Source organism: Neoarius graeffei, chromosome 8 (genome assembly GCF_027579695.1).
Source record: "Neoarius graeffei isolate fNeoGra1 chromosome 8, fNeoGra1.pri, whole genome shotgun sequence".
Lineage (NCBI taxonomy): Eukaryota > Metazoa > Chordata > Actinopteri > Siluriformes > Ariidae > Neoarius > Neoarius graeffei.
In genome coordinates, this window is record NC_083576.1 from 87,495,178 (window position 1) to 87,522,968 (window position 27,791).

Sequence of the window (27,791 nt, forward strand, 5' to 3'; positions counted from 1 at the left end):
CAGAAAGGCCCTCGCCGGCCGCTGGGTTTGAACCCGGAACCTTCTTTCTGTGAGGCGACCGTGCTAACCAGTACACCACCGTATGGCTGACTCTTCAAAAATGTGTGGTCATATGACCAATAATGGTTCCCTAGAAACAGGGGGTGGCACAACTTCCCCACTGGCACATCTCACCCCACTCTCCCCTATTGTAAAGAGGATAAATGAGCGGAAAACCAGTCATCAGCTTCAAGGATAAGAAAACAAGAACACGCACAGGAAAGCAGAAGCTTCCGGAGAACCGTCTTGTCTTTCAGATGAACCCGAATTGTAACTTGGACGGATGTGATGGTAGAGTAGGAAAGCACGGAGATGGCCGGGGTTGGGTTTCCTACAGTGGTGCTGGTGACCTTGTGTTCACTGATGGCATCATGGACAGATACACTTTGGATGCAAGCTTGCAGAAAACAGTGAAAGATGAGGTCCCAGAGCCCTGATGGAGAAGAACTGAGCAGATTGTCGAAGCTCTATATCGTGTGAATAAACTGAAGGTTTTGTTGGTTGAAACTTTGAGGAAATATCCCACACAGCTGGTACAGAAACTCACTGATTCCATGCTGTTATCGAGAAGGTCTGTGAAACAAAAGGTGGCATGATTAAGCAGTAAAACACTACTGTACTTGTGGAAGTATAACTTTCTTTTAAAATAAAATAAACGACATTATGTTTGGCACATTGTTTTCTCATGCAGTGAAATTCATATGTTTGGAATGGTGGCTTAAATGTCTTTTTTTTTGGGGGGGAGGGTTCACTGGAGCCTATAATAACCACAAATAACTTATTTTTCCATCAAATTAACACATTTTATGCATTATATTCTAATATACAGGATATTTATTAAGCTGTGGTTTTTAAAAAGCACACGTGTAGTACACTGCTGAAATAACTTCAGGGTTCTTTGGCAGTTGGCAAACCAACTTTAAGGTGCATTACTGCCACCAACTGGGCTGGAGTGTGGAACAGGAGATATTGGGGGGGGGGATATTGTATTTAAAAGTTATTCCATGAAATGGAGTCGTACGTGCAGGGCCGGATTAACATGGCCAGGGGCCCCTAGGCTACAAGTTGCTGTAGCCCCCCCGGCCACCACCATCTTACCCCACTCTACCTGTAAAGAACTGTCTATTTTCTCCATTTTAAAGGGTTTTTTTTTTTCATTATTAAACTTTGTACAGCTGGGCCAGTAAAAACAGAACACCAAAAACTATAAGGTTTAGATTCTAATCTAAACCTTTTGGATGCTGCATAATCAGCGTCTTTGTTACGGCACTTATCAGGTCCCATTTTTATCCAGTATTTCCTAGTAGGTTCGTCTATTTCGCCCCAAAACCCTGGATCCGAATTTAAGTTAGCATCAACATGGCTAGAATATCCCAGAGACATGTCACAGGCAGCCGCCTGGTCAGAGAAGCTAACATTGCATGAGCTTGCGGTCCCAGAAACAGAGGGGGGATCTAGATGTGAAATGTTTGATGTTGATGCTTGAAGGAAACTATCATGCATGTCAATGTCATCGGAGTGAGTGTGTGCATTTGTGAAACTAGTGGCAGTGGCACATTCATCCACAAATGGGACGGGGTCTGAAAGGGATGGTCCTTCACCCTCACCAGCGCTAGTAGTACTACTGGCTGCAGCTGCAGCTAACATAACGTTTGCTACGCTAGTGTCATGATGACTTGCACTTGCCAGTTGGGTTTCATTAGGTTTAAAAAACCCTGTTAGTTTTGGTATATTGCTCAATAGAGCTTTGTCACGTTGGGCTTTTTGCCGTTGCGCCTTGCGCTTTTGAGCACCGCTCTCGTATTTTCTGTCACACATGTTCACTGTTCAACTGTGGAGTGACGTCGTGCGTGACGTCTAACGTTTATATATGGAAGGCGGATTTGCCTCACCCAATCAGCGTCCGTTTATTTAAATATTCATTTTGAGCCAATGAATATGAAGGTTTTTTTTCTTTTGACCAATTGGGGGCCCCCCTGCAAGGCGGGGGGCATGGGGGCCCCTAGGCTGAAGCCATATGAAGCCTGTGCGGTGATCCGGGCGTGCGTACGTGAGCTGATAGTCGACGAGGCACAACGCACGGAGTTAGCTAGAAGCGATGTACGATGAGATTGAGTGGGATTACTGTTTTATTCTAGCCACATTCATTGGATTTTAAGAAACAGAGCATTTTTGTTACTTTTGCAAATTCGATAAATAAAAAACTTTATACAAAATGCCCAATAAAATCACTTCTGCTTAGAATGTAAACAAACTGGTGAAAGGACAGTAGCAGTTTGTGAAAAATGCAATAATTCTTGAAAAAATTTTTACACATTCTTACCATTAAATACTTTTATTCCATATTTTGTTGTTTTTCTGTATTTTTTATGGGTTTTGTTTTCTAGTAGTGTTTTTATTTTGTCCTCAGTTGGTTCAGCAATACGCGCCGTCATTTTGTTTTTCTCTACTCACGGTATATGAGCTGATATCCAGAGGTGGACAAAGTACCCAATTTCATTACTTAAGTCAAAGTGCAGATCCCGCTGGTCAAATGTTACTCCAACACAAGTGAAAGTTGTCCAGTCAAATTTTTACTTAAGTTAAAGTACTGAAATATCTGCTTTTAAAAATACTTCAGTATTAAAAGTAAATTTTCTCTCAACACATTGTTGTATTATTGCCACAATGCTTACAAACCCTAACGCCTCTGAAGCAACCGACTGGATTTACTGACTAACTTGTAGCACCTGTAGAGCTGAAGCTCCACTTGACATGCTAGCAAACTCTTTTCAAACTCGAAATCATATCAGGTAGCTAACGTTACTAGAAAAGAAAGATTTCTACATTTTACTTATTTGGCAAGGTTATGCTAAAATATATTTCTGAAAGGACTTCAGATAAGTTATTCATGTTAGCATAACTTTTTTTTTTTTACATACTAACTAACAGGGTGGCACGGTGGTGTAGTGGTTAGCGCTGTCGCCTCACAGCAAGAAGGTCCAGGTTCGAGCCCCGTGGCCGGCGAGGGCCTTTCTGTGTGGAGTTTGCATGTTCTCCCCGTGTCCGCGTGGGTTTCCTCCGGGTGCTCCGGTTTCCCCCACAGTCCAAAGACATGCAGGTTAGGTTAACTGGTGACTCTAAATTGACCGTAGGTGTGAGTGTGAATGGTTGTCTGTGTCTATGTGTCAGCCCTGTGATGACCTGGCGACTTGTCCAGGGTGTACCCCGCCTTTCGCCCGTAGTCAGCTGGGATAGGCTCCAGCTCGCCTGCGACCCTGTAGAACAGGATAAAGCGGCTACAGATAATGAGATGAGATGAGACTAACTAACAGTGCCCAAGTTAACTAGCTATGTGTTAACATTAGCTGTGGACAAGGCGATGGCAACTTGGTGGGCAAATCCATAGAAAGTCATTTCACTAATGAGACTGCACAGCTATTGCAACGTTATCACTAGCTCTAAAAGCACAGACAGCTTCGTTGCAAGCTTTCTCTTGGAATAAAACGTTTACATCCCTCAATATGCTTCCGCAGGTCTGATGGTGAGTTTTTGTAGGCCGTGATAGGGTTTGTTTTAGGCAAACAAATAAAATGAAATGAATCTTTAATCCAAACAGAAAACTAAAACATGGGTTCGAGGTATGGCCATGGGTGCATGCATTCCCCAGAAGAACCACCTCCTTACATTCTGCCATCAGCTGATCGTGTTCAAATAATGCTGCTGAGAAATCATTGATCTTGATTTTTTTCCAGTCCATAGACGTGATGTGACCCTCGTGATTACTGATCGGCTGTCTCAGTGTCACCTGCAAAAAAAAAACAATGAGATTTTAGAAAAGCAAAGAAAAAAAAACCATCCACTTTCAAAGCTGCTTCATAGTAATGAGTAACGAAGACCTTGATAGAAATGTAATGGAGTAAAAGTACGATATTTGTCTTTCAAATGTAGTGAAGTTAAAGTCATAAGTTTCCAAAAAAAAATACTCAAGTAAAGTACAGATACTCAAAAAGTGTACTTAAGTACAGTACTCAAGTAAATGTACTTCGTTCCTGTCCACCTCTGCTGATATCCTAGTGGTAGCACGCGACTGCTCAGATCCAGTGAATGTGGACAGAATAATATTCTTTTAACTTTTAGCCATTTCTGTTTTTTTAAATACTAGGTAAAGTGATATATCTGACTTGCTGCTTTTCCTAGCAAACCAGGTGATGTAATATGATGATTTACCATTCTTAATGATTAAAAAAGCTGATTTCTCTCATGTTCATACTTTTTGCAGTGGAGTAGGACATATATTCTACAGTTTCTACATTTCCCAGTGGGATGTTTGCCCATTATGCTTAGAGAACAGTTAAGCCCTGCATGTCCTATTCTTAAACAAGTGATGATGTTTTCCTCTCTCCAACTCCTGCCCTCTATCCTTCCAGTATCAACCCGTCTCTGAATACTGTACACATGTCTTCCTGTTTCACTGTCATCCCAGTACCCCTGCCAGGCTGATCTACCATAATCCATCCATCCATCCATCCATCCATCCTCTGTAGCCGCTTATTCTGTACAGGGTCCCAGGCGAGCTGGATCCTATCCCAGCTGACTACGGGCGAAAGGCGGGGTACACCCTGGACAAGTCACCAGGTCATCGCAGGCCTGACACATAGACACAGACAACCATTCACACTCACGTTCAGACCTACGGTCAATTTAGAGTCACCAGTTAACCTAACCTGCATGTCTTTGGACTGTGGGGGAAACCGGAGCACCCGGAGGAAACCCACGCAGACACGGGGAGAACATGCAAACTCCGCACAGAAAGGCCCTCGCCGGCCACGGGGCTCGAACCCGGACCTTCTTGCTGTGAAGCGACAGCGCTAACCACTACACCACCGTGCCATCCCTGATTTAGCGTAAGGTTTAATGTAAATTTTAAGTAAGGCCTGTACCTTACTTATCAGGATTTGCACATCTACACTATTTCTTTGAGAGTTTGCTTAGCCACATTATCCACCTGTTCATTTCCCTGAACACCAACATGAGCAGGTACCCAAAGAAAGCTAGCTGACCTGCACCTTGAACCCATTCTATGCCACATTATAAATATCTCATTGATTATTACGGTATATCAGTTCTAAATGACTTACCAGACTGAATACTTTTCAGCACTGAAAAATTATCCGAGGCTATAATTGTCTTGTTTACTCCATTTTCCTCTGTCCATTCCAGGGCCAACAATATTGGTACTAATTTTGTTGTGTATCTCATCTCATCTCATTATCTCTAGCCGCTTTATCCTGTTCTACAGGGTCGCAGGCGAGCTGGATCCTATCCCAGCTGACTACGGGCGAAAGGCGGGGTACACCCTGGACAAGTCGCCAGGTCATCACAGGGCTGACACATAGACACAGACAACCATTCACACTCACATTCACACCTACGCTCAATTTAGAGTCACCAGTTAACCTAACCTGCATGTCTTTGGACTGTGGGGGAAACCGGAGCACCCGGAGGAAACCCACGCGGACACGGGGAGAACATGCAAACTCCGCACAGAAAGGCCCTCGCCGGCCACGGGGCTCGAACCCGGACCTTCTTGCTGTGAGGCGACAGCGCTAACCACTACAACACCGTGCCGCCCTTTGTTGTGTATATACTGATAAATTATTACTTATCCACTCAGTGGAATATACACTGCTGAACCAGCACATCCTTTCTCTGGAGCTTTTGAACCATCTGTAAACATAAATCTAGAATTTGAGCCTGGTATCTCTAAATAATTTTAGACCACATCCCCTACTTTGATTCACTGCTGAAGCACTTCTTCCTGAACGTGTTCAAGACTACTCCATGTGCTCATCATTAAGACTAATTAGGGCGTTGTTTATTTGTAGGCTGTTCCTTGACTCTGTTTCCTCCTTTGCAGTCTTGATAGAAGACTTTATACCAGATTTGGATTAAAGAAGCCTGAGCTTCATCAGTAGGAGTTTAAGATGTTGTATTTCTTGGTGAGTCATGCAGGAGTTGAATCCGTAGTAGGCTGGACTGTTTGAATATTAGAGATTAGGAGGGGTTTTTTTTTTGTTGTTGTTGTTTTTAAAGGCATGTCTTTGTGCTTTTTGCTGTTTTTCAGGATTCTGTTGTACTAATAATATCTATACTGTGCAATCTTGACTGTGTTACTGGTAAGCGGTTATAAAGCCTTCGTTTTGTCCTCATGTCTCACTTTACTTTTTTTTTTATAATTTTTTTTTTAACCTGTGACTTAATGATTTCTTTAGGGACATGTATTCCATCCAAGTGTACCGATCAGAACACCTGCCTCTTATCGGGTGATGGACAGAGCTGTAAATGTGCAGTGGGTTATTTTGGAGATCAGTGTGACCAAGGTGCTTCTCCATCTCTGACACACACACACACACACTGTATAAATGAACTGTATAATGTATAATCCAAGGCAAGTTTATTTATATAGCACATTTCATACACAATGGCAGTTCAGTGTGCTTTACAGAAGTAAAAACAAAAACAGTAAACAACAGAGAAATAAAATTACATAAAAATTTTATTTTTATTCTAAAACAATTAATTAAAAGAAAATAATAAGAATTAAACAATAGTAGAAATAAAATAATAAAATGAAGTAGAAATAGGAGGAGAAAAAAAGAAACCAGCAGAATAGAATAAAGAATAAAATAGAATAAAGTTAAAATTAAAGTAAACTTAAAACATGCAGAGAAAGTAAAAATTATTAAAAAAAAAGACAATATTAATTATTTAACAGGAAGCATCTGAAAACAGCTTGGTCTTTAACCTAGAGTTAAAACTGCCAACAGCAGGAGCATTTTTAATGTCCTCTGGCAGTTGGTTCCATAGCTGTACTGCATAGTAGCTAAAAGCTGCTTCACCACACTTTGTTTTAACAACTGGTTTTAATAGTAAACTTTTCTGCTGCGATCTGGTAGATCTGATTGGGTTAGGCCGCTGCAACATATCAGAGAGGTAATTGGGCCCTGTACCATTTAGAGATTTGTACACCAGCAGCAATGCTTTAAAGTCAATTCTGTAGCTTACTGGAAGCCAGTGAAGGGACCTTAGATTAAGATTAGATCAAGTGATTACTTGATTGGTGGCACGGTGGTGTAGTGGTTAGCAAGGTCACCTCACAACAAGAAGGTTCCGGGTTCGAACCCAGCAGCTGGCGAGGGCCTTTCTGTGTGGAGTTTGCATGTTCTCCCCGTGTCTGTGTGGGTTTCCTCCGGGTGCTCTGGTTTCCCCCGTGATCCAAAGACATGCAGTTAGGTTGATGTGGTGTGGCCTTAGCCTGAGGTGCCCTTGAGCGAGGTACCGAACCCCTGACTGCTCCCTGGGCTGCCCACTGCTCTGAATGTGTGTTCACTGCGTCAGATGGGTTAAATGCAGAGGATGAATTTCACTGTGCTTGAAGTGTGCATACGACAAAGGTTTCTTCTTCTTAAAGCTAGACAGCCTTTCGAGGTCATAAAATGGGTGAAATTTAGTTCCCTCTGAAATGTGGTCATTGTGATGTTTTTCTGTAATATCTCAGAATATATCAGGCCATTCTGTGGCTGGGAAGTTACTTAATTTGATGGGATTCCTGAGCAAATAATGTGCATGAAATCGCTCGCTTCATGCAGTTAAGCAGACGGAGGAAGCCCGTGTGTGCATGCACAGGTTTACCTTTGACTGTTCCATCATAGTCACTAAATGAACAGCTGATCACACCAAAGTGCTCGCTGCCTCTTGATATTTTTATTAGTTTGGTCCTGTTTCCTTTCCTTCGTATAGAACACATAATTTCTTCTCACTTTCTTTCCGTTACTGTAGTCGGTCTTTCACGTTTCATTCGCACACTTGCGTCCTTCGTTTTTCTCTCCTGTTTCAAATTTGTATCCCACAATGCCTTGCGCAAACGGGGAAAACCTACCATGTGATTCATGATGTAGCATCTTGAATTGGGTCATGGTGAAGCAGGAAACAATAGAGAATTTAAGGCCATGTGGCCCTAAATTCGTTCCTTTTTTTTTTTTTTAACTAAAAACTGGAAGTTTGTGATTTGAATTTGGTAGCTTTCGGTTCACTAAACAAAAATAATTGGGTGTCAGGGAAGATTCTTTTTATGATCTATACTTGAAAAATCTGAAAGGCAGTCTAGCTTTAATATGACCGGAGTTCAAACCTGAGCTGGACTGACTGGGATGCAGCTGTTTTGCGTCATGTTTTCTGGTCACTTTGGTGTTTATTGAAGCAGAAATTTTTTCCTCAAGCATGTGACTAACTTTCTGCCCTGAGAAGCCATTTCTATTTTGCATAACTTGATCTGATCAGTCTTGTGTTACCAGGACATGAACTTGAGGTCAAATTTTCACTTTTTTTTTTTTTTGCACGTGATTATTTTAGACACTTTATATAGCATGTCTAATTTCCCCACATGTAGTAGTTATCTCATATACAGCATGTGGATTTTTATAGGCCTACATGTAGTGATTTTGTTTTTAATATGATCCCATAGTGTTAATGCCATATGTTCAGCCATAACATGGTAAAATGCACCTTCACATGTGATCACATTACTCTGACAACATGGAATCCCATTTTCATATCAAGTAATGTGTATGGAGTTATCAAGGCTTAACCGTATAGCCACTGAAATGTGGCTGTGAAGATTTTATTTATTTTTTTTAAACACATGATCATGTTTTAATTGCATGTGAAGAATGTATGCTCACACAGGAAATGGATTCTTGGTTAGAAAGACGGGGCAATAGTGATTTTCCTGGCATTCTTCCAGTTTGTTCTGTACTTCTCCAACATGTCAGCATTTGTGGTGCACAAAGCATCAGATGGACTGAGATGGAGATTGTGACCTAAAGTCATAGTAATTTGTGCTAGCTGTTACAAACTGGGACGTCTGACCACTTTACCCTATAGATCAGGGGGAGGAGAGAAAGAATGACTATAATGCTTAGTGAGGAAAAGTTGCACATTGTTGTCCTGAACAAAATAAAAAGAACTGGGGGGGAATCCTAAATTGACAGCTATACCGTAAGTGATTGAAAAAAAGCCAGTTTTTCATGGATCATTCTGGATCAGCACCAAAAGTCATAGCAATGTAATTCAGCCCAGAGGTATTCATGTGAAATTTGGTGGTGACTGGTTGAAAACAGAAGGAGAAATGGCGTCCTAACAATGTTGTAGTAATAATAGAAGAGCCTGAGTGAGAGGAACAATTTGTGCCAGTGCTGCTTGTGCAAATTAACTAGAAGGGCACTTGGTAGAGTGCATACCTCCACCAAGCCACATATTATAAACCCCAAACGCAAATAACTTGAACCTAGAATAATATCAAAGCTGTCCACCAAATTTCATCCAAATCCATTCACCATGGAGTTATGTTGGGAATGGGCAAAGTCCTGGATCCACATGTGTACATATCCAGGTTTGCATCAAAATCTAATTGGGCCATTGTTCCTTCGTCCATGGCCCACCTTTCCTCCAAATTTCATCCAGATCTGTTCACTGCTTTGGGTTGCGTTGAAGGCATACCACCTCCAACAATTGGCAGAGGTAATTAGCCTCCAGAACGTTACTCCTTGTGATTGATCATGATTGGATTCTGTGCACCATTTTGAAAATGGAGAAAATAAACACACACCAACTCTCCATCAGGGCCCTGTATTATGAAGCGGGTTTTCTGGCTTACCAGGGTAACTTCGAGAGTAACTTGATCACGTGCAGCGTAACTTCCCAATTAACCCATACTACGAAAGTTGGCTATGTTCAAACCGAGGTATGCTGCCATGGCAACTTGCGCTGCATCTCAAACCTGCTCGTCTCAGGTTATGTTCTTGGTTAACCCGAGGTTTCCGATTAACCACACCCTTTTTAAACACCACCTCTCCACCGACATTTCCTCTAGAGACAATGCCAGTGTACAGTACCTGGATGACCCGTGCGATATCGGAGCGCAGATTAGAGATGGGATTTATGGCTCTTTGATGGGATCCGCATCTTTGTGATCCGTTCTTTGAAAAGAGCCGTTCAAAAGACTGGCTCATTTGGCTCTTTTTAAATATTTATTCAGTTTTACGAAGACAGCGTCTAAAGAAGCCAGATCCCTCTGCTTAGACAGTGACAATATTTCTGGACATACCTTTTATATAAAGCAACCTAGACTTGCATTATTGTAACCCCTAAATGCTCATAAATAACCATTAAAAAACAATGAGGGCTTCAATGAATGTCCATGCAGAACGGCTTTTCTGTAAAAAAAAAAAAAGAACCCACTCAAGAACAGTTATCAAGAATGCAAGAATATTTTATAGAAAAACACTTGTTTTACAAAAATATTTAAGTCTGAGATATAAAATAGATACAACTACAATAAATATAACACAAGAACATTTTAATAGAAAAAAACTTGCATTAAAAATATTGAAATTGTAACAAAAATGGATGCAACTAAACAGTCAGATAAATAGATAAAGTTATAACAAGAACACAAGATTATTTTAATAGGAAAAAACAATTAATGCAAAAAATATATTAGAAAAATAGATACAACTAGACAAATAAATAAATAAAATACACAAAAATAGAACAAACAAAATGACGATAGAATAAATTAAATGAACGTCCGTGCAAAGTAGTTTTCCCACAATATTATCATTAATATCACACAACTAAATTATAAACTATATACAAAACAATTTGAACTATTAGGCAAACAGATAAAACTTGAATAAATAAAAGGCAAATGCTGTTTAGCCTACTTCTTGTCCTTGGGCAAAAGCTTTTTCATCTGAAACACAGTACAGAAAAAGAACGACACACACCATTATGAATGATGTTTTTATATTTCATTTTCCCCTGTTGCCAGGTGCGTTTGGCACTGCTGTTGCCTCTGAAATGTTCACAGGACATAGACCAACTTGGTCAAAGGGACTGAACAGTCAGTCATCCTAATTCATGTGACTCTGTGCACATGTCAGCTTAAGTAGGCTACTCCATGAATTTACCATACCAAATTTTATTCAGGATTTTTCGGACATTAAACAAGCTATATATGACTGGAGCCACGTCGAAGGACCATTTTCTGTGACTTGTGATTGATCATGAAGCTTTCTCTCATCCTATACTTCTGTTCTGGAACATGTAGAAGGGAGAATGTACTTGCGCATTTACCCGATTGGCAATTCGTTGCCAACATGCTTGCCGCTCCTTATTGGCAGCCGCTGTGTTAGATTTTGCTCTTAATGTTGGTTTGAACTCCTCGTAGCTTTGCATTATGACGGCGCGTTCTTCCTCCGTGAAGTACGGCGACCGTGCCATTGTGAACAGTGGTGATTTGCGCTGATAACCTCCCCTTTAACGTGAACGCGCATTAACCCTGATTAGGTTAAACCAGGTTCAACAAATCAACTTCATAACTGGCGTCGTAGTACCGTTTAACCCCAAACAAGATAACCAGGTTTTGTCAACCCCGGTTTAGCGGGGGAACCCTGGGTTACTACTGGGTAGGTTAACCTCCGTTCGTAGTACAGGACCCAGGTTTTCCTGAATTATGTAACACAAACGAATACATTTCAGTAGTACGGTATGTTGGCTTGCAAATGGTGCTCAGAGTTTGGGTTTAAAGACGTAGCTATGGAATGCTGGAGTGATTTGATTTTGTGCCGTACAAAGCCTTTTTCTTCAGTGTAAATGCAGCAAAACATATTATCTCATCTCATTATCTCTAGCCGCTTTATCCTTCTACAGGGTCGCAGGCAAGCTGGAGCCTATCCCAGCTGACTACAGGCGAAAGGTGGGGTACACCCTGGACAAGTCGCCAGGTCATCACAGGGCTGACACATAGACACAGACAACCATTCACACTCACACCTACGGTCAATTTAGAGTCACCAGTTAACCTAACCTGCATGTCTTTGGACTGTGGGGGAAACCGGAGCACCCGGAGGAAACCCACGCGGACACGGGGAGAACATGCAAACTCCACACAGAAAGGCCCTCGCCGGCCCCGGGGCTCGAACCCAGGACCTTCTTGCTGTGAGGCGACAGTGCTAACCACTACACCACCATGCCGCCCCAAAACATATTAGCTCTTTTTAAATTAATAACACTATTGCCAGTCAAAACTTTTTTTTCTTTTTGGTGTTTGCTCAGTGGCTAAAGGTTTAAGCTCTTGATTGGAAGGTTTTGTTTAAATGTCAAGCTGCCCCAGTTTGGTCTTCAAGCAGGATTTAGCCTCCGCTTTAATCCTCAACCACTCGATTGTTTTTGAGAACGTGCCAGCCAAATTAAAAAATGTAAAGTAATTCTCAAATAATGGTGAACACTATATGCCAGTGGTCAAGGGGGATGGGAGTCCCAGGTCTCTTGGCAATCCTTGTGTTCAAAGTGCTTGAAATTGGGTGTTTGGAATCACTTGTGTGAAGTTTGAACCCACCTGCAGAAGGAAGCTTTTTAATTTTGACTTTGTGGATCCACCCCAGTGCACTGTAGTAGATTCCTCGGTTTGAAATAGTGCTTGAATGATCTACTGGAGTAGTACGTTTCAAACCAAACTAATTTTAAAACACGAACTTAAACTCAAACATGACTTCATCTTTAAAACAAATGACCAAAGGCCATTGGAAGTGCTGGAATTTCACAACCTGCTCCAAACGATTGCTCATGGATGTTGCATTGTGTAATGTGCAGCGTTCAACACTGATCTCATGCGCTTCTTTGTTTTTCTCTTCTTTTACAGCTGCGGTGATTAATGTCGTGTGTGGAAAAGATTCAATCACCATCTCTGTGATTGAAGACTTTTTCAAATACTACAACATCGGCCTCGGGTCTGTTCACTTGGTCAACCCTGAGTGCCGTGCCAGGAAGGAGGTGATTGCCGGTGTTGCGTTTTTCACAGTGCGAACACCAAAGGACAAGTACGAATTCTGTGGTGGCAAACCAGTTCTGGTGAGGATGTCTATCTGCAGCTGAGGTCTTTTTGCTCTTTGCGACCCATGTTTGTGTTTTACGCTGCAATCCGTTGAACCCGAAAGTCACTTTTCCCAGGTTTTGATCCAGAACAAGGGTGTTTTATATGGTTAGTTGCTGAATTTAGTAAACACAAAGTTGATCTACATGAGTTATTTGTGATTAGCAAAGAGAAATGCGGTAGAAGAGGTCAACTGTCTTGGTCATGTTTGCTTATAAAGCTCATCTATCACAATGGTTTTGCTGTGTTGGTAAAATTGGACATGAATCAATTAGAATTGTAACAAATCTAAACTTGTAAAAATTTTTGCAAAGGCTGCATTTAAAAAAAAAAATGTAGAAAGGGATACAAATGGAAATCTGCCACCATGTTGTGAAGTCAGGTGCACTTATTTTGGAGATCTGAAGCAAGATGGATGTTTCCAGCATTCCTGACTGGGAATTCCAAGTTGAAAGACCTTTCCATTGCACTTTGCCAGTGGTGGTGGGGGGCAGGGACTGGTCCAGACTGATGCACATGCATTGGTCAAAAATATGTGCACCACTTGGCATTTGTTTACTGCTCGTCTGTTACATGGGCTATAGCCATGCTCAACCAGCAGACCAATGGTTCAGGGTCTGACCACCTGTGGTAAGTGGTGATGCTTACCTGACCCTAATTACCGGTGTTCTCATGATGCTTTGTATAGCGTGACCTAAGACGACGAATCTAGGTCAAACCAATAAAATGCCCCTGAAAGAGTTTGAAATTTGACACGAATAACGGGCTCAGCTGCGGTTGTAGTGGGCTGTGCCTGGGCTGTCTCAAAACGTCTCAGGGAGAGGGAGATGTCTCTAAAGTTTGGTGGGGCTAGGACTTTCGGTGGCTGGGTTATGAATCTTTAAATCCTGGCATATGCATACAGCTGGAGCCAGGGCTCGTATTAAAGTTTTCAGCAAGCAGCACTTGCACAGGACTTCGGGGACGAATAATGGGTGGAACCGCAGTCATAGCAGGCTGTGGCTGCCCTCTTTGGAAAGGGCCTGGTATGCTCTACACCTCTGGGAAAATGCATCGTGATCTGGTAAAATTAGTGAAAATATTTCTGCAAATGTGCATCGGTCAGATTTTTGGGCTGGATCGGTCCCTGGGAGGGGTATGCGATGTTGGTGATTAAGTGTGGTGGTGAGGGGATGTGGGGAATGGACTGTGCATCTTCCTGTTTCTTCTGATTGGGGTGGACACCAACTTTGATGTATTGCCCCCTATTTGTTTGGAATATAGATTATCAAAAGTTTATCATGGAGTTCAAGACAAAGCCTAACTCTTACCTTTTCACTTTTAGTAATTCTGCCTTATTCCGACACGTTTTTTGGATCCACTACTCCTCCTAGGGCGTTTGAGGGACACCGTTCCAACTCTGAGATGTCTGGCCCGAAGTGGTGTAGTGTGCTTGTATACAGCTTTTGGATCAATGTGCCTGTTCTTGTTTGTTGTTTTTCTTTTGGTTTTTTCCCCAAAGAGAATGAATAGGGCTCATGAATCGAATCCTCCTACTCCGACACGCTCCATCGCAGATGCACCAAACCTCGTGATACTTCAGGCCAACTCCCCCGACACATACAGTACATGCAATTGGTTCTGACCTGCACTCGTATTTCCTTTCTTTTTGCTCATCCCTTTTTCCTCTATAGGCTTGCATTGATTTTTGGCCCCATTGAAAATGGTGTTTCAGGAGAAAAACTTTCACTCCAATTTTTTTTTTTTTAAACCAAGTGACCAAACTTCAAGAAACTTCACTTGATTCCTCAGGCTAAGTCCCCGCACAGATCCATCCCCTCATCTGAGACCTGCACTCGTCTTTTTCTTGGTTTTCACGCATCTCTTTTTACCTCCATAGGCTTCCATTGATTTTTGGCCCCATTCAAATGAATGGAGTTTTGCTCAGTTCACCACACAGCCACCAAACTTCATATGGCACCTCAGGCCAAATCTTCATCACACACATGATATCGGTTCTGACCTGCACTCGGCTTTGTCTTGCCTTTCATCCGTCCAGTTTTTCTCTATTTTTGCTGCTAATCAATGGAAGCTTGACTGAGTCATTCCTCCCTTCCCCCCATAGGTGATGATGGATTTGGCAAGGTTCTGCTCATTTGAGACTTGGACAGCAAATCAACTTCAACTCAATGGCCACTTTAGGAATACTTGCATGTACACACGATAACAATTAGCATATAAGCATTCATGTTAGCTGTTAGCATGTTACCCATTACGATATCATGCCTGCTGTTAGCTCGCAAGTTGTTAGCATGTTCACCATTAGCATGTTATGAGCTGTTAAGATGTTAGGGTTAGCATGTTAGCTGTTAGCATACTAGCCATTAGCATACTAGCCTGTTAGCTGTTAACATGATAGCTGTCAGCATATTAGCCTTAGTGTTAGAATTTTAACACATGGCATGTTAACTATTGGCATGTTAGTTATTGGCATGCTAGTTGGAGTTGGCATGTTGGCATTAGCATGTTGGCATGCTAGCTTTTAGCATGCTAGCATGATAGCTGTTCTGCTACAGCTCAGCAAGCACCCTTTGCATTTTCTCTGTGGAAATGCAGTCTAGTTTAACATTAGTCATAGTTTTGCTTCTCTGTAGAAATACATAAAGTTCCTTAGTGACCCATTTTTTCCTACCAGAACATGGTGAGATCAGCAGAAGGCAGGTTGATGACCCACTAATCTGAATCCATTTTCTATCCTGAACAGAAAAACCTTACCCATGTGACGTACTCCCTGACGATGATGTCGGATCAACAAGTGTATGCGAACATTGTTCGAGACCCGGCCATAAAGATCGAGTACAAGTGCGTCTATCCTTTCATCCGCACAGTCAGCCTGCCTTTCCCCGTCCTCCCTATGACGAGGTAATGCAATAATGAACAGGAAGTAGTGAGAGGATGAAAGAACTGTGGTTTGTCTTTAGTGCTATTGAAGCTTCATGCATCTAACCCACCTTCTACAGCAGACTGTCGCTAAACCATTCTGATCTTTTAAGCCTATCTTTATAGTGCTAAAACTTGAAGGGAAAGATCACGGATTGCAATGATTTAATGTAATATGCTTCTTGCAGAAGATATGTGGACTGTACATCAGCTAGAAAATGGATGAGTATTTGGAAATTTAAGCCACTATTTGACTGTAAATCCCATTTCGACACCATTTTGAATGAGTAGCTGGATCTCTTTGTACAAAGGTGTTTTTTGCCACTTGTATGCTTTCCTGTTGCAGCACGTAATTCACTGCATTCAAGATGCAATACAAAGCTGGCTCCAGTGCTCAGTAGTTACTACATGGGTTTTTCTAGAATTGAGTACATTTCACGTCTCTGGGATGAATAACAAGGGTTTTCCACAAAAGAAGCCTTTATTGAATCAGTTTTGAACAATAATGCAAATTATGAGACACTTTCACCAATAGCAATGTGTGATGTAGGTTTTGGACCAGATTTATCCATAAAACATTAACCAACTGACTCCCACCCCCTCCCCCCACATTATTGGCCATCTTCGACTCTTGATTAGCCATTCAACTCGAATAAACATGAAGTGATTCAGTCTAACCATTTGTTTTTTGGGGCTTATTCTATTAACGGTTATAAAATCAATTGCATCGAAAGTCTCTTCGGTATTATGTAAAATTTCAGTAATACATACATTTATGGGACATTCCACTGAATGGGTGCCATTTGCTTGTTGTACCACTCCCAAATTAAACTTAATTTGTTATATCTTTTCAACACTGATTATAATAACACATTTAACTATTCAAAATGTGTATTGGTCAACCTCAGGCTATGTTACAAGGTTTGGAAGTCAAAGATGGCTGCATTTTTTTTTTCAGTCCTGTTACCAAATCTCTGAAAGTAACAGGACTGAGTTTTTAGCCTAGGATTAGCTAATACATGGAATTAAGCCACATGGCATCATTGCTGATAGCATGACCACACTTGGCACATTCTAGTGATTTACCAAAACTCTGTATTTTTAAAATAAACATATCTAAGAAATATTTTACGTAACAGGACAGTATGTTGACATTGACCTTATCAAAGTTAAAAAAAAAAAATCATCAAATGCACAGAAAAGTAAATGAGAGAATTAACTTTTGGTCTTCCCATGGCCTTCAGAAGACACAACCGATGTAACTTCCTGTTGAGCATGTGATTTATGGAATGTTCCAATTTTGTCAGATGGGGGTAATATGTTTGGGTAACAGGACTGAGTGAAAACCCAGGGACATGACTAAAATGTGTATTTTAACTAATATTGTGGATTTCTTATGAAAAATATATTTAAACCATGGACAGGATATGGAGTCACACAACAGTGCAAAAGAAATACGGTTTCTGAAGGATTTTAATCATATTTTATAGCTGAGTATAAAGTTAGTGCGGGGACAGGTAACACATGCTATTTTTCAGTGTTTTTAGGTAGTTTTTATTAATCCTTACAATTGTATCTTAAATTGGAAATCAGATCAATGTGCAGGACATTCTGCGTAATAAGGAAATGTATTTTAAAGTACATTTTTATGTGCATTTATACATATAATTTTCTAGGGACGGAAATGGCACCGATTCGGTGGAATGGCTCTTATCCGTCCCAATGTTCTTGTCAACTCTGTTATAAAACCGCATAAAATCCACAAAGACTTCTAATCATACGCATAACACCCACACCGAGTGATGTCACTTCCTCTGGCGGGAAACTTCAGAAAAGCAGTGAGGGTATGTCTCTTCTCTCATTAATTTGAACAAAATGTTGAGGATTTTACACAAACGGTAGATTAATTATTCATCAAATCCATTATGGTATTGGCGTGAATCTCATTTTTTTTTAAGAACATGATGATTTTTATGGATTTCATACATGCCGTGTGGTAACTAGTCTTGGGTTAGCATGTGGAGTTGAGACAAAATGGTGGAAAATGTCAACTATCAATTCTGTTAATGGATTGTCCAGTTTGACAATGACTAATTTTTTTCTTTCAAGAATGGGGCACATTTTAAGAAACAAACTTGAAGCAAAAATGTGAACAAATTTTCCTTTTCTAGAAAGTACTCTTTGCAGTACTGCTGAGTACCCCTAGGGGTACACCTTCCTACATCTTGAGAAACAATGCTGTATTGAACATTGAATTCAAACACGCGTCCACCTGTGAAAAATGTGCCAGATTAGTAAATGGATTTTTATTTAAGGTTATTTTAAGTTAGATTTGGGGAATTTAGGTTCAAGTTCACATTTTTACCTGCAACATCTTTTGATGTTTTGTTGGCCGCTCTCACCCCATTTACTTTAGTTTTTCAATGGATTAATTCCACATTTGACTAAATGTTGTAATCCCTGACCTCTGGGCAGGGGGAACCCAAAACACTCCTCAACTCTGAATTCCTACTCGAGTTTGAGTTCAGCAAGTGATGTCAAAACATCTACAGCAGAAATGGTAAACCAAAGAACACTTACTGACTTGACATGGTTTGTTTTGATGGGGAAGATGATCACTCCTCAGTTAGCTGGCTAGCTTGTTGCTAACAAAGATGAATGTGGAAGAACCCCTCCCCACCTCCACCACCCTGTATCTTGAATCCATGGAGACTGAAAGTGACAATTCCACACGCTCTTGCAGTCAAATGTGGCATAAACCCAGTGCAGGATGTAAACAGCTTTCACCCAAGTAGTTAAACATGGCATCAGCAGAACTTTGTCTCTTTTGAATTCCCTCTTATTTTCCACCGCGCAGTGAGACGGTGACGCGGATGGATGAGTTGGATGCAGACGTGGAACTGAGTTTGTACAGGGACGAGAGGTACGTGGACGTCTATAGAGGCATACCTGTTGTGCACTTCAGGGACAGGGTGTTTGTGCAGGTCACTGTGACTCGGCCGAGGGACTTCTTCAACTTGAGGGTGGATGAGTGCTGGGCAACACAGACTTCGAATCCCAATGACACGTCAAACCTCTCACACACACTCCTGCTGGATGGGTGAGTTGGAAAGCCTTGTCTACTGAATTAGTATAGGATGGTTTTATTGGTGGTAAATATGGGCTACAAGTGAGGAATAAATCTGTTGGGTTGAGGGTAAGCTGTTGCAGGAATATAATCTATAATCAATGCCAGGATGGGATGATGAAGTGGAGTTGTTACTTCACCGGAGTTGTTCATTTGTGGTAGCAGTGCAGGTACAAGTTGTTACTCACTTGGGATCTTTCTACTTCCAATAATAATTCTCCTAATGTTTTTAGGATGCCATTTCTCCATCAGTTTTCAACCAATCATCCTCAAATTTCACATGAATACACCTGGGCTGAATTAAGTTGCTATGACTTTTGGTGCTAATCTGGATCACTGATCTGGAATGGCCCATGAAAAATGGGATTTTATTTTTTCAATCACTTATAATTCTGGGCGGCACGGTGGTATAGTGGTTAGCGCTGTCGCCTCACAGCAAGAAGGTCCGGGTTTGAGCCCCGTGGCCGGCGAGGGCCTTTCTGTGAGGAGTTTACATGTTCTCCCCGTGTCCGCGTGGGTTTCCTCTGGGTGCTCGGGTTTCCTCTGGGTGCTCCGGTTTCCCCCACAGTCCAAAGACATGCAGGTTAGGTTAACTGGTGGCTCTAAATTGACCGTAGGTGTGAATGTGAGTGTGAATGGGTGTCTGTGTCTATGTGTCAGCCCTGTGATGACCTGGCGACTTGTCCAGGGTGTACCCCGCCTTTCGCCCGTAGTCAGCTGGGATAGGCTCCAGCTTGCCTGTGACCCTGTAGAAGGATAAAGTGGCTACAGATAATGAGATGAGACTTGTAATTCTGCCAATTTTCATGACCTTTTCTCAAATTATTACTTATTTTATTTTGTTCAGGGCGGCAGGGTGCAACTTTTCCTTATGAAGCATCATTCTCCATCTCTTACCATTCCAGATCTATAGAGTACGGTGACTTGTAACAGCTAGTGCAAATTACTGTGACTTTAGTCAGTCTCTATCTAGTTTGTTTTTCCTATAACAGAATGATAAACACACAATTCCTTCATCATTCCACGAATTCTCAAGTGATTGCAATTTATCCAAGAATTTAAGTGATTAGTTGCATTTAATGTTGTGGTAGGTCAATGAAAACAATTTGGTTCCCTCAGTGGCCTCTGACTTCCATCCATACTTGAAGTTAAGATGGAAAAATGCATGATTGAAACCACAAAAACTCCTCTATCCTGAAACAGCGGAAACTGCAAAGCGCTGATGCTGAAGTTGTCTCTCACTGTTAAAACATCTTGAATGCTTCACCAGAGCAGTTTTATTTTTTTAAGCACCCGATCAAGTTATCGTTGGGTTTAATTATGTGGGCTGTCCAACATATAAATCCCTGTGCAAGTTATTGGTATTGAAGTATAAAACCAATCTGTTCTGTTAGAATCAAGAATTCAAGTGCTATGGGGTAGAAATTGGTGTATTAGGGCTGAAATACAGTCTCACACTCTTGGCTGGTTTTGGGGGAAAGCATCCATCCTGAAACTGTCAAACTAATATTTAATGGGTTCAAAAAGAAATGTAACCTCCAATCTGGCTTAAAACGTCATAAATACTTGTGCAAGCCCTGTGATGACCTGGCGACTTGTCCAGGGTGTACCCCGCCTTTCGCCCGTAGTCAGCTGGGATAGGATCCAGCTTGCCTGCGACCCTGTAGAACAGGATAAAGCGGCTGGAGATAATGAATGAATGAAATACTTGTGCATTTCGTTGGACTTGTTTTGATGGACATGTTTCCCCACTGCTACACTACTACCTGATCACTGCTGTGCATGCACAAATGCATTATGGCAGTGGCTGATTAGCTCCTCTGACTATAAGGCTAGTTGGCATGGTATGGTGTCAACAATTTGGTTAAATTGAATTTCATCCATCAGTTTTCAATGGATTTCTGTTCTGTTTGAAAGAACTCCTCACTCCGCACAAGACTTGGTCATGGTTTTGTCAAATTTTTTGCTAGCAAGTTAGTAATTGGGCCAAATTAACAATTTTTCCAGGCCTCTCACTAGACTCTTCTTTTCTTGAAGTTCTCCTCTGATTCTAGTTCTGATTGATGCTTTGGTTTGATCTTCCCATGAGGAACAAAACTTTTTTTGTTTTTCCTGTTGTAAACAATTTGTTTACAACTTGTTTATTTTCAGTTAAATTGTGTCTCCTCTGTCAGTTCTCAATGGATTTCAGTTCTGATTGTTTTATTTGAAAGAACTTGACCTTCTGCACGACACTTGGTCATTGTATTGTCAATTTTTTGCTCACAAATTAGTAACTTGCAATTCTAGTCAGAAGAAAATTTATTTCCTCTCATTTATCATGCAAATTAAGTTCCCTTGGGGAACAATTTACTCCTTTTGTTGATCTTGTTGTAAACAGTTTGTCGTGGAGATTGGTCCTCTCACACTTCAGTTCTGTTTGTTTTGGTAGTCATGGTTGTCTTGATGGCAGGCCAGATGAGCTCCGATGTCCTTGACATTCTGCTTATTTTAATGAGATTTACATTCAAGGCCAACTTTCTGATCAAGTCCTTCTGATATTTGACCGACTTCTTGGCAAGAATTTAATTTTAGCATCACTAATCTTCCCACAATCTCTCTTTCAGATGTGCTGACGATGAAACTGTTTTGTTTATAACGAAATCCATTGCATATCGAAATGGTACAATGGCACAAGGGGGACAAAACGGTGTGAGCTCAACCGTACGCTTCTCCTTTGAAATGTTTCGCTTCGTTACCAAGCCCCATGAGCTTTATTTGCACTGCGTAGTCCATCTCTGCACACAAGTGCACGGAGAGTCTTGTGTTCCTGTAAGTCGCCCAACCACAACTATTAAACGTTAAAGCACTGATTGGGTTGGGCTTTGACGTGGTCTCATTTTCTGGCTTTCTTTTCAGGAATGTAAATCAATCATGAAGAGAGCAGCTTCCTTGAAGGAACCCCTTCAAGGTCTTGTGTCTTATGGCCCAATCAGAGTTGACGTGCCTGAGCAGTCGGAGTTGAGTAAGTGTCACGGATAAGTCACAATTATTAGTCCTAGTTTACTAGCTTTTTTGCTGAACGATGTAGAAGTGAAATTTATATCTTGCATATTCTGTTCTCTTGCATGAGGGACAGTGAAGATCTGGTAGTTAGGGGGCAAGTTGTTGGTCCATTGAGGGTAACCCTTAACTGCTTTGCTGGATTGTAGACCCTCTCGTGTGTAAATAAAGGCTTCCACCAATATTTGAAATTAAATTTAATACATGGTTTTGTTGAATGGTTGACTGTTTAATTACACCATTCTCCCATCTTGATTCTGATTTGCTGTGAACCATGTCATTAGTGGAGACAATAACTTCAATATTTTGTCAAACCGGCTTCTTTAGCAAGTAGCCATGTGGCCCATTCTATAATTGTGGGTACATTTCAAGTGTTGACTCTTGGTCATCAACGGTTATCGTTAAACTGGGCAATCCATTCACAGAATTCATAAGAGTTGACATGACACTTTCCACCATTTTGTGTCTTAACTCCACATGCTAACCTAAAACTAGCTACCATGCAGCATGTGTAAAAACAGAAATTTATGGATTTGAATCATATTGTGTTTAAAAAAAAGTGACATTCACGCCGATATCACAATAACAGATTTGACGAATAATTACTGTTGGCATGTCAACATTTTGCTCAAATTAGAGAAGAAACATAACATGCCTCACTGCCTTTCTGAAGTTTCCTGCCAGAGGAAGTGACTTCACTCTGTGTAGATGTCATGCATATTAAGTCTTTGTGGATTTTATGCAGTTTTGTAACGGAGTTGATGAGAACATTGGGACGAATAAAAAAAAAATTAATTACAGAAACTTCACATAATGCAGAAAATCAACTTTCTATTAAAACTGCGATTGATTTTAGAACGGTTAATAGAATAGCCCCAAAAAAACATTTAGACTGAGTCACTTCATGTTTTATTTGAGTTGAATGGCTGAATCAGGAGTCAAAGATGACCAATAATGTGGGGGGAGGGGTGGGAGTCATTTAATGTTTTATGGATAAATTGGGTCTAAAATGTACATCAAGCATTGCTATTGGTTAAAGTTTGTCATTTGCATTATTGTTCAAAACTGATTTAATAAAGATTTTCTTTTGTGGAAAATAACAGGTTTATCTCGGAGATGTGAAATGTACCCTGAATTCTAGATTGACCTATATAATAAGTGGGATACTGTACAATGAGCTGGTTATTGTGAAATAACCCCGTAAATGGTGATCCAAGACCCTTGGTCAGTCCTGCATCATCCTGTAAATCATCCCTTATGAAAATACTACCAGGTGAATTTGACTTGCATGCCCATATGAAGAGTTCAGCGACGCAAAAGAATGTGGCTGTTTTCTGGTATCTTCAAATATGGTTTGATGGCTCAAGCCTTTTTTGGGGGGGGGGGGGATTATGCAGGGTTTGGTAAAATACCCTTTAATTTGAAGTTAATGCAAGTTTTGCAGCAGTGTAGTAATGCATCAGCTCACTTGGTATAACATTTTAAACAATCTGACCCACGTCTAATGTTGGCTTGTCTATGTCCTGTCCATGAATGAAATGTAAATAAAATACTTATGAGAAAAATATGGACTTGTTTTACCAACATGTATAAAGACATGACTCCTTTATGAAATGCGGTACCTCAATTATTTCAATGCAAGTTTAAAGGAACAGTCCACCGTACTTCCATAATGAAATATGCTCTTATCTGAATTGAGACGAGCTGCTCCGTACCTCTCCGAGCTTTGCGCGACCTCCCAGTCAGTCAGACGCGCTGTCACTCCTGTTAGCAATGTAGCTAGGCTCAGTATGGCCAATGGTATTTTTTGGGGCTGTAGTTAGATGCAACCAAACTCTTCCGCGTTTTTCCTGTTTACATAGGTTTATATGACCAGTCATATGAAACAAGTTCAGTTACACAAATTGAAACGTAGCGATTTTCTATGCTATGGAAAGTCCGCACTATAATGACAGGCGTACTAACACCTTCTGCGCGCTTCGGCAGCGCATTGATACGGAGCTCAGATATCAATGCGCTGCCGAAGTGCGCAGAAGGTGTTAGTACGCCTGTCATTATAGTGCGCACTTTCCATAGCATAGAAAATCGCCACGTTTCAATTTGTGTAACTGAACTTGTTTCATATCACTGCTCATATAAACCTATGTAAACAGGAAAAACGCAGAAGTGTTTGGTCGCATCTAACTACAGCCCCAAAAAATACCATTGGCCATACTGAGCCTAGCTACATTGCTAACAGGAGTGACAGTGTGTCTGACTGCGTCTGACTGACTGGGAGGTCGCGCAAAGCTCGGAGAGGTACGGAGCAGCTCGTCTCAATTCAGATAAGAGCATATTTCATTATGGAAGTACGGTGGACTGTTCCTTTAAAGCTAGACTGCCTTTCAGATTTTTCCAAGTTGAGGTCTCAAAGAATTTTCCCTGACAATTATTTTTGTTTGTGATCGAAAACTACTGAATTTGAATCCGACTTCCAATTTTATTCGTTTTTTTTAAATAGAACAATTAATGAATTTATCTCCATGTGGCCCTAAATTATCTGCTATTTTTTTCCTGCTTTACGATGACCCAATACAAGATACTACGTCATGCATCACGTGGTGGGCTTTCCCGGTTTGCCCAAGGCATTGTGGGATACAAATTTGAAACGGGAGAGAAAAATGGAGGATGCGAGTGTGCAAATGAAATGTGAAAGACCAACTACAGTAACAGAAAGCGAGAAGAAAAGACACTGTTGTACGGAGGAAAGGAAACGCAAGACCAAACTAATAAATATCGGCGGTCAGCGAGCACCTCGGTGTGATCAGCTGTTCGTTTAGAGACAGAATGATGGAACTGTCAGTGCACGCTCAAAGGGAAACCTGCACATGTGCACACATGGACCTTCTCTGTCTGCTCACTCCGTGAAGCGAGCGATTTCATGCACATTTGCTTGGGAATCCCCTCAAATTAAATAACTTCCCAGCCACAGAATGGCCTGGGTGTGTGGGTGGGTTTTTTTTTGTTGTTTTTTTTGAGATTACAGAAATAAGCGTACATCATACTGACAATTTCAGAGGGAACTAAACTTCACTGATTTTATGAACTGAAAAGGCTGTCTAGCTTTAAAGAAACCACCAATATTGCCAATCCCAGACTTCAAGGCAAGGCAAGTTTATTTATATAGCACATTTCATACACAATGGCAGTTCAATGTGCTTTACAGAAGTAAAAACAAAAACAGTAAACAATAGAGAAATAAAATTACATAAAATAATTTTATCTTTATTCTAAAATAATTAATTAAAAGAATTAAAAGAAAATAAGAATTAAACAATAGTAGAAATAAAATATTAAAATGCCAAAAAGAAAGGAGAAAGAGAGAAAAAAAAACTAGCAGAATAAAATAGAATAAAGTTAAAATAAATTTAAAACATGCAGAGAAAAAGATTATAAAAAATGTAAAATATTAATTATTTAACAGAAAGCATCTGAAAACAGCTTGGTCTTTAACCTAGACTTGAAGCTGCCAACAGCAGGAGCATTTTTAATGTCCTCTGGCAGTTGGTTCCATAGCTGTACTGCATAGTAGCTAAAAGCTGCTTCACCACACTTTGTTTTAACAACTGGTTTTAATAGTAAATTTTTCTGTTTTGATCTGGTAGATCTGATTGGGTTAGGCCGCTACAACATATCAGAGAGGTAATTGGGCCCTGGACCATTTAGAGATTTGTACACCAGCAGCAATGCTTTAAAGTCAATTCTGTAGCTTACTGGAAGCCAGTGAAGGGACCTTAGAATTGGAGTAATGTGCTCTGTTCTTTTTGTTCGTGTGAGAACCCTCACCACTGCATTTTGAACCAGCTGAAGTCGTTTGATGGTCTTTTTTGGCAGGCCTGTGAAAAGGCCATTGCAGTAATCAACCCTACTAGAGATGAAGGCATGTATTAGTTTTTCCAGATCATTTTTTGACATGAGTCCTCTTAGTTTGGAAATGCTTTTTAGGTGATAAAATGCCGATTTAGTGATTGCTTTCATGTGACTGTCAAAGTTTAGCTCGCTGTCAATGAAAACACCAAGATTTTTAACCATTTCTTTAGTTTTAATCCCTTTTGTGTCAAGAATAGTGGTAATCCTGAGTCTTTCATCTTTTTTTCCAAATAGAATTATTTCTGTTTTATCTGTGTTCAGCTGAAGAAAATTTTGTGACATCCAGCTATTGATTTGATCGATACACTGGTAGAGACATTCAAGGGGGGCATAATCATTTGGTGATAGAGCAAAATAAATTTGGGTATCATCTGCATAGCAGTGATACAAAATTGAATTTTTATTGATAATTTGCCCAAGTGGGAGCATATAAAGGTTGAAAAGTAATGGTCCAAGAATCGACCCCTGGGGGACACCACAGGTCAAGGGCATTGACGTTGAGGAACAATTTCCCAGGGTAACAAAGAAGCTTCTATCTTTTTAAGTATGATTTTAACCAATTGATAACTTTACCAGTCAATCCAACCCAGTGTTCAAGTCGATATAGCAGTATGTTGTGATCAACAGTATCAAAAGCTGCACTGAGGTCCAGTAATACCAGGACCGATGTTTTGCCTGCATCAGTGTTAAGACGTATGTCATTTATAACTTTAATCAGCGCTGTTTCAGTGCTATGATTGGCACGAAATCCTGACTGAAAATTATCAAAACGGCTGTTTGATATCAAGAAGGCAGTTAATTGATTGAAGACAATTTTTTCCAGGATTTTCCCGATGAATGGTAGATTTGATATTGGCCTGTAATTATTTAACACTGAAGGATCCAGATTATTTTTTTTAAGGAGGGGCTTTACAACAGCTTTTTTTAGGGACACAGGAACAACACCAGTCTCCAAGGATGTATTTATAATTTGAAGCACATCTGTAATTATAAGATGAAGAACAGACTTAAAAAAGTTGGTGGGCAGAATGTCCAGTTCAGATGTTGAGGAACTGAGATTTTGTACAGTTTTTTCAAGAGTCTCATAATCAATTAAACAAAATTCTGACATTGTGTTAGTTATCTATCTGTGTCATTGGTGATTGAAGTTTTTCAATTTTTTGCAACTGAGATATATTATGAGAAATATTCTGCCGTATTTTATCAATTTTACCTTTGAAGAAGAATGCAAACTCATTGCATTTATTAACTGAGAGAAGTTCAGGTGCTAATTGTGGTGGGGGATTAGTTAGCTTCTCTACTGTTGAAAATAGCACAGGGGATATGTTGGTGATAGAACCATGAAGGGTGTCTCTTGTTGTCGTCCTCTGCAATATCAATTGAACTATTGGAAGTATAACTGATTTTGTGATGCATAGATTATGGCATTAAAACAGTTTTTGGCAGCTTGAGCCCTTTGTGTTACATGTGCAAGTCCTAGTTGTGTCCCTTGTGGTCAGCTCTGTATAGTTTTATATTTCCTGTCCACTTCCTGTGTTTTGATTATATCCTGCCTGTCTTTTTTTTCTTTCTGTAGATATGGTCTTCACCCTGATGCTGCCCATAGCTGCAGTCTGGATCCTGGCACTCTTTCTCCTCATCCTGATCTACATTGCCAAGGCAGGGAACAAACGCATGGCCTCGGACTCTCCATTATAATACATTTGCACCAAAATGTTTTATTTTATTTATTTTTATGTTCAAAGTGTGCTTGCATCAGCTTGATGAAATGTAAAGTTA

At 40.6% G+C, this 27,791-nt stretch overlaps 1 protein-coding gene across 1 annotated transcript; it reads left to right on the forward strand.

Moving 5' to 3' along the window:
• Positions 1–203: 203 nt before the first annotated feature.
• zpd (zona pellucida glycoprotein d) lies at positions 204–27,710 on the forward strand. Its single transcript, XM_060926759.1, has 8 exons — positions 204–330; positions 6,294–6,401; positions 12,785–12,993; positions 15,759–15,916; positions 18,792–19,034; positions 21,668–21,872; positions 21,960–22,065; positions 27,589–27,710. The coding sequence occupies exons 1-8, from the start codon at positions 204–206 to the stop codon at positions 27,708–27,710; spliced, it is 1,278 nt and encodes a 425-aa protein (XP_060782742.1).
• The last annotated feature ends 81 nt before the right edge of the window (positions 27,711–27,791 follow it).

Bases quoted from the DNA above. Each gene is read 5' to 3' on its own strand.
- zpd (XM_060926759.1), top strand. From the start codon at position 204: ATGAGCGGAAAACCAGTCATCAGCTTCAAGGATAAGAAAACAAGAACA. The intron at 15,917-18,791 runs GTAATGCAATAA...TCCACCGCGCAG, and splicing joins CCCGTCCTCCCTATGACGAG to TGAGACGGTGACGCGGATGG. The intron at 22,066-27,588 runs GTAAGTGTCACG...TTCTTTCTGTAG, and splicing joins GCCTGAGCAGTCGGAGTTGA to ATATGGTCTTCACCCTGATG.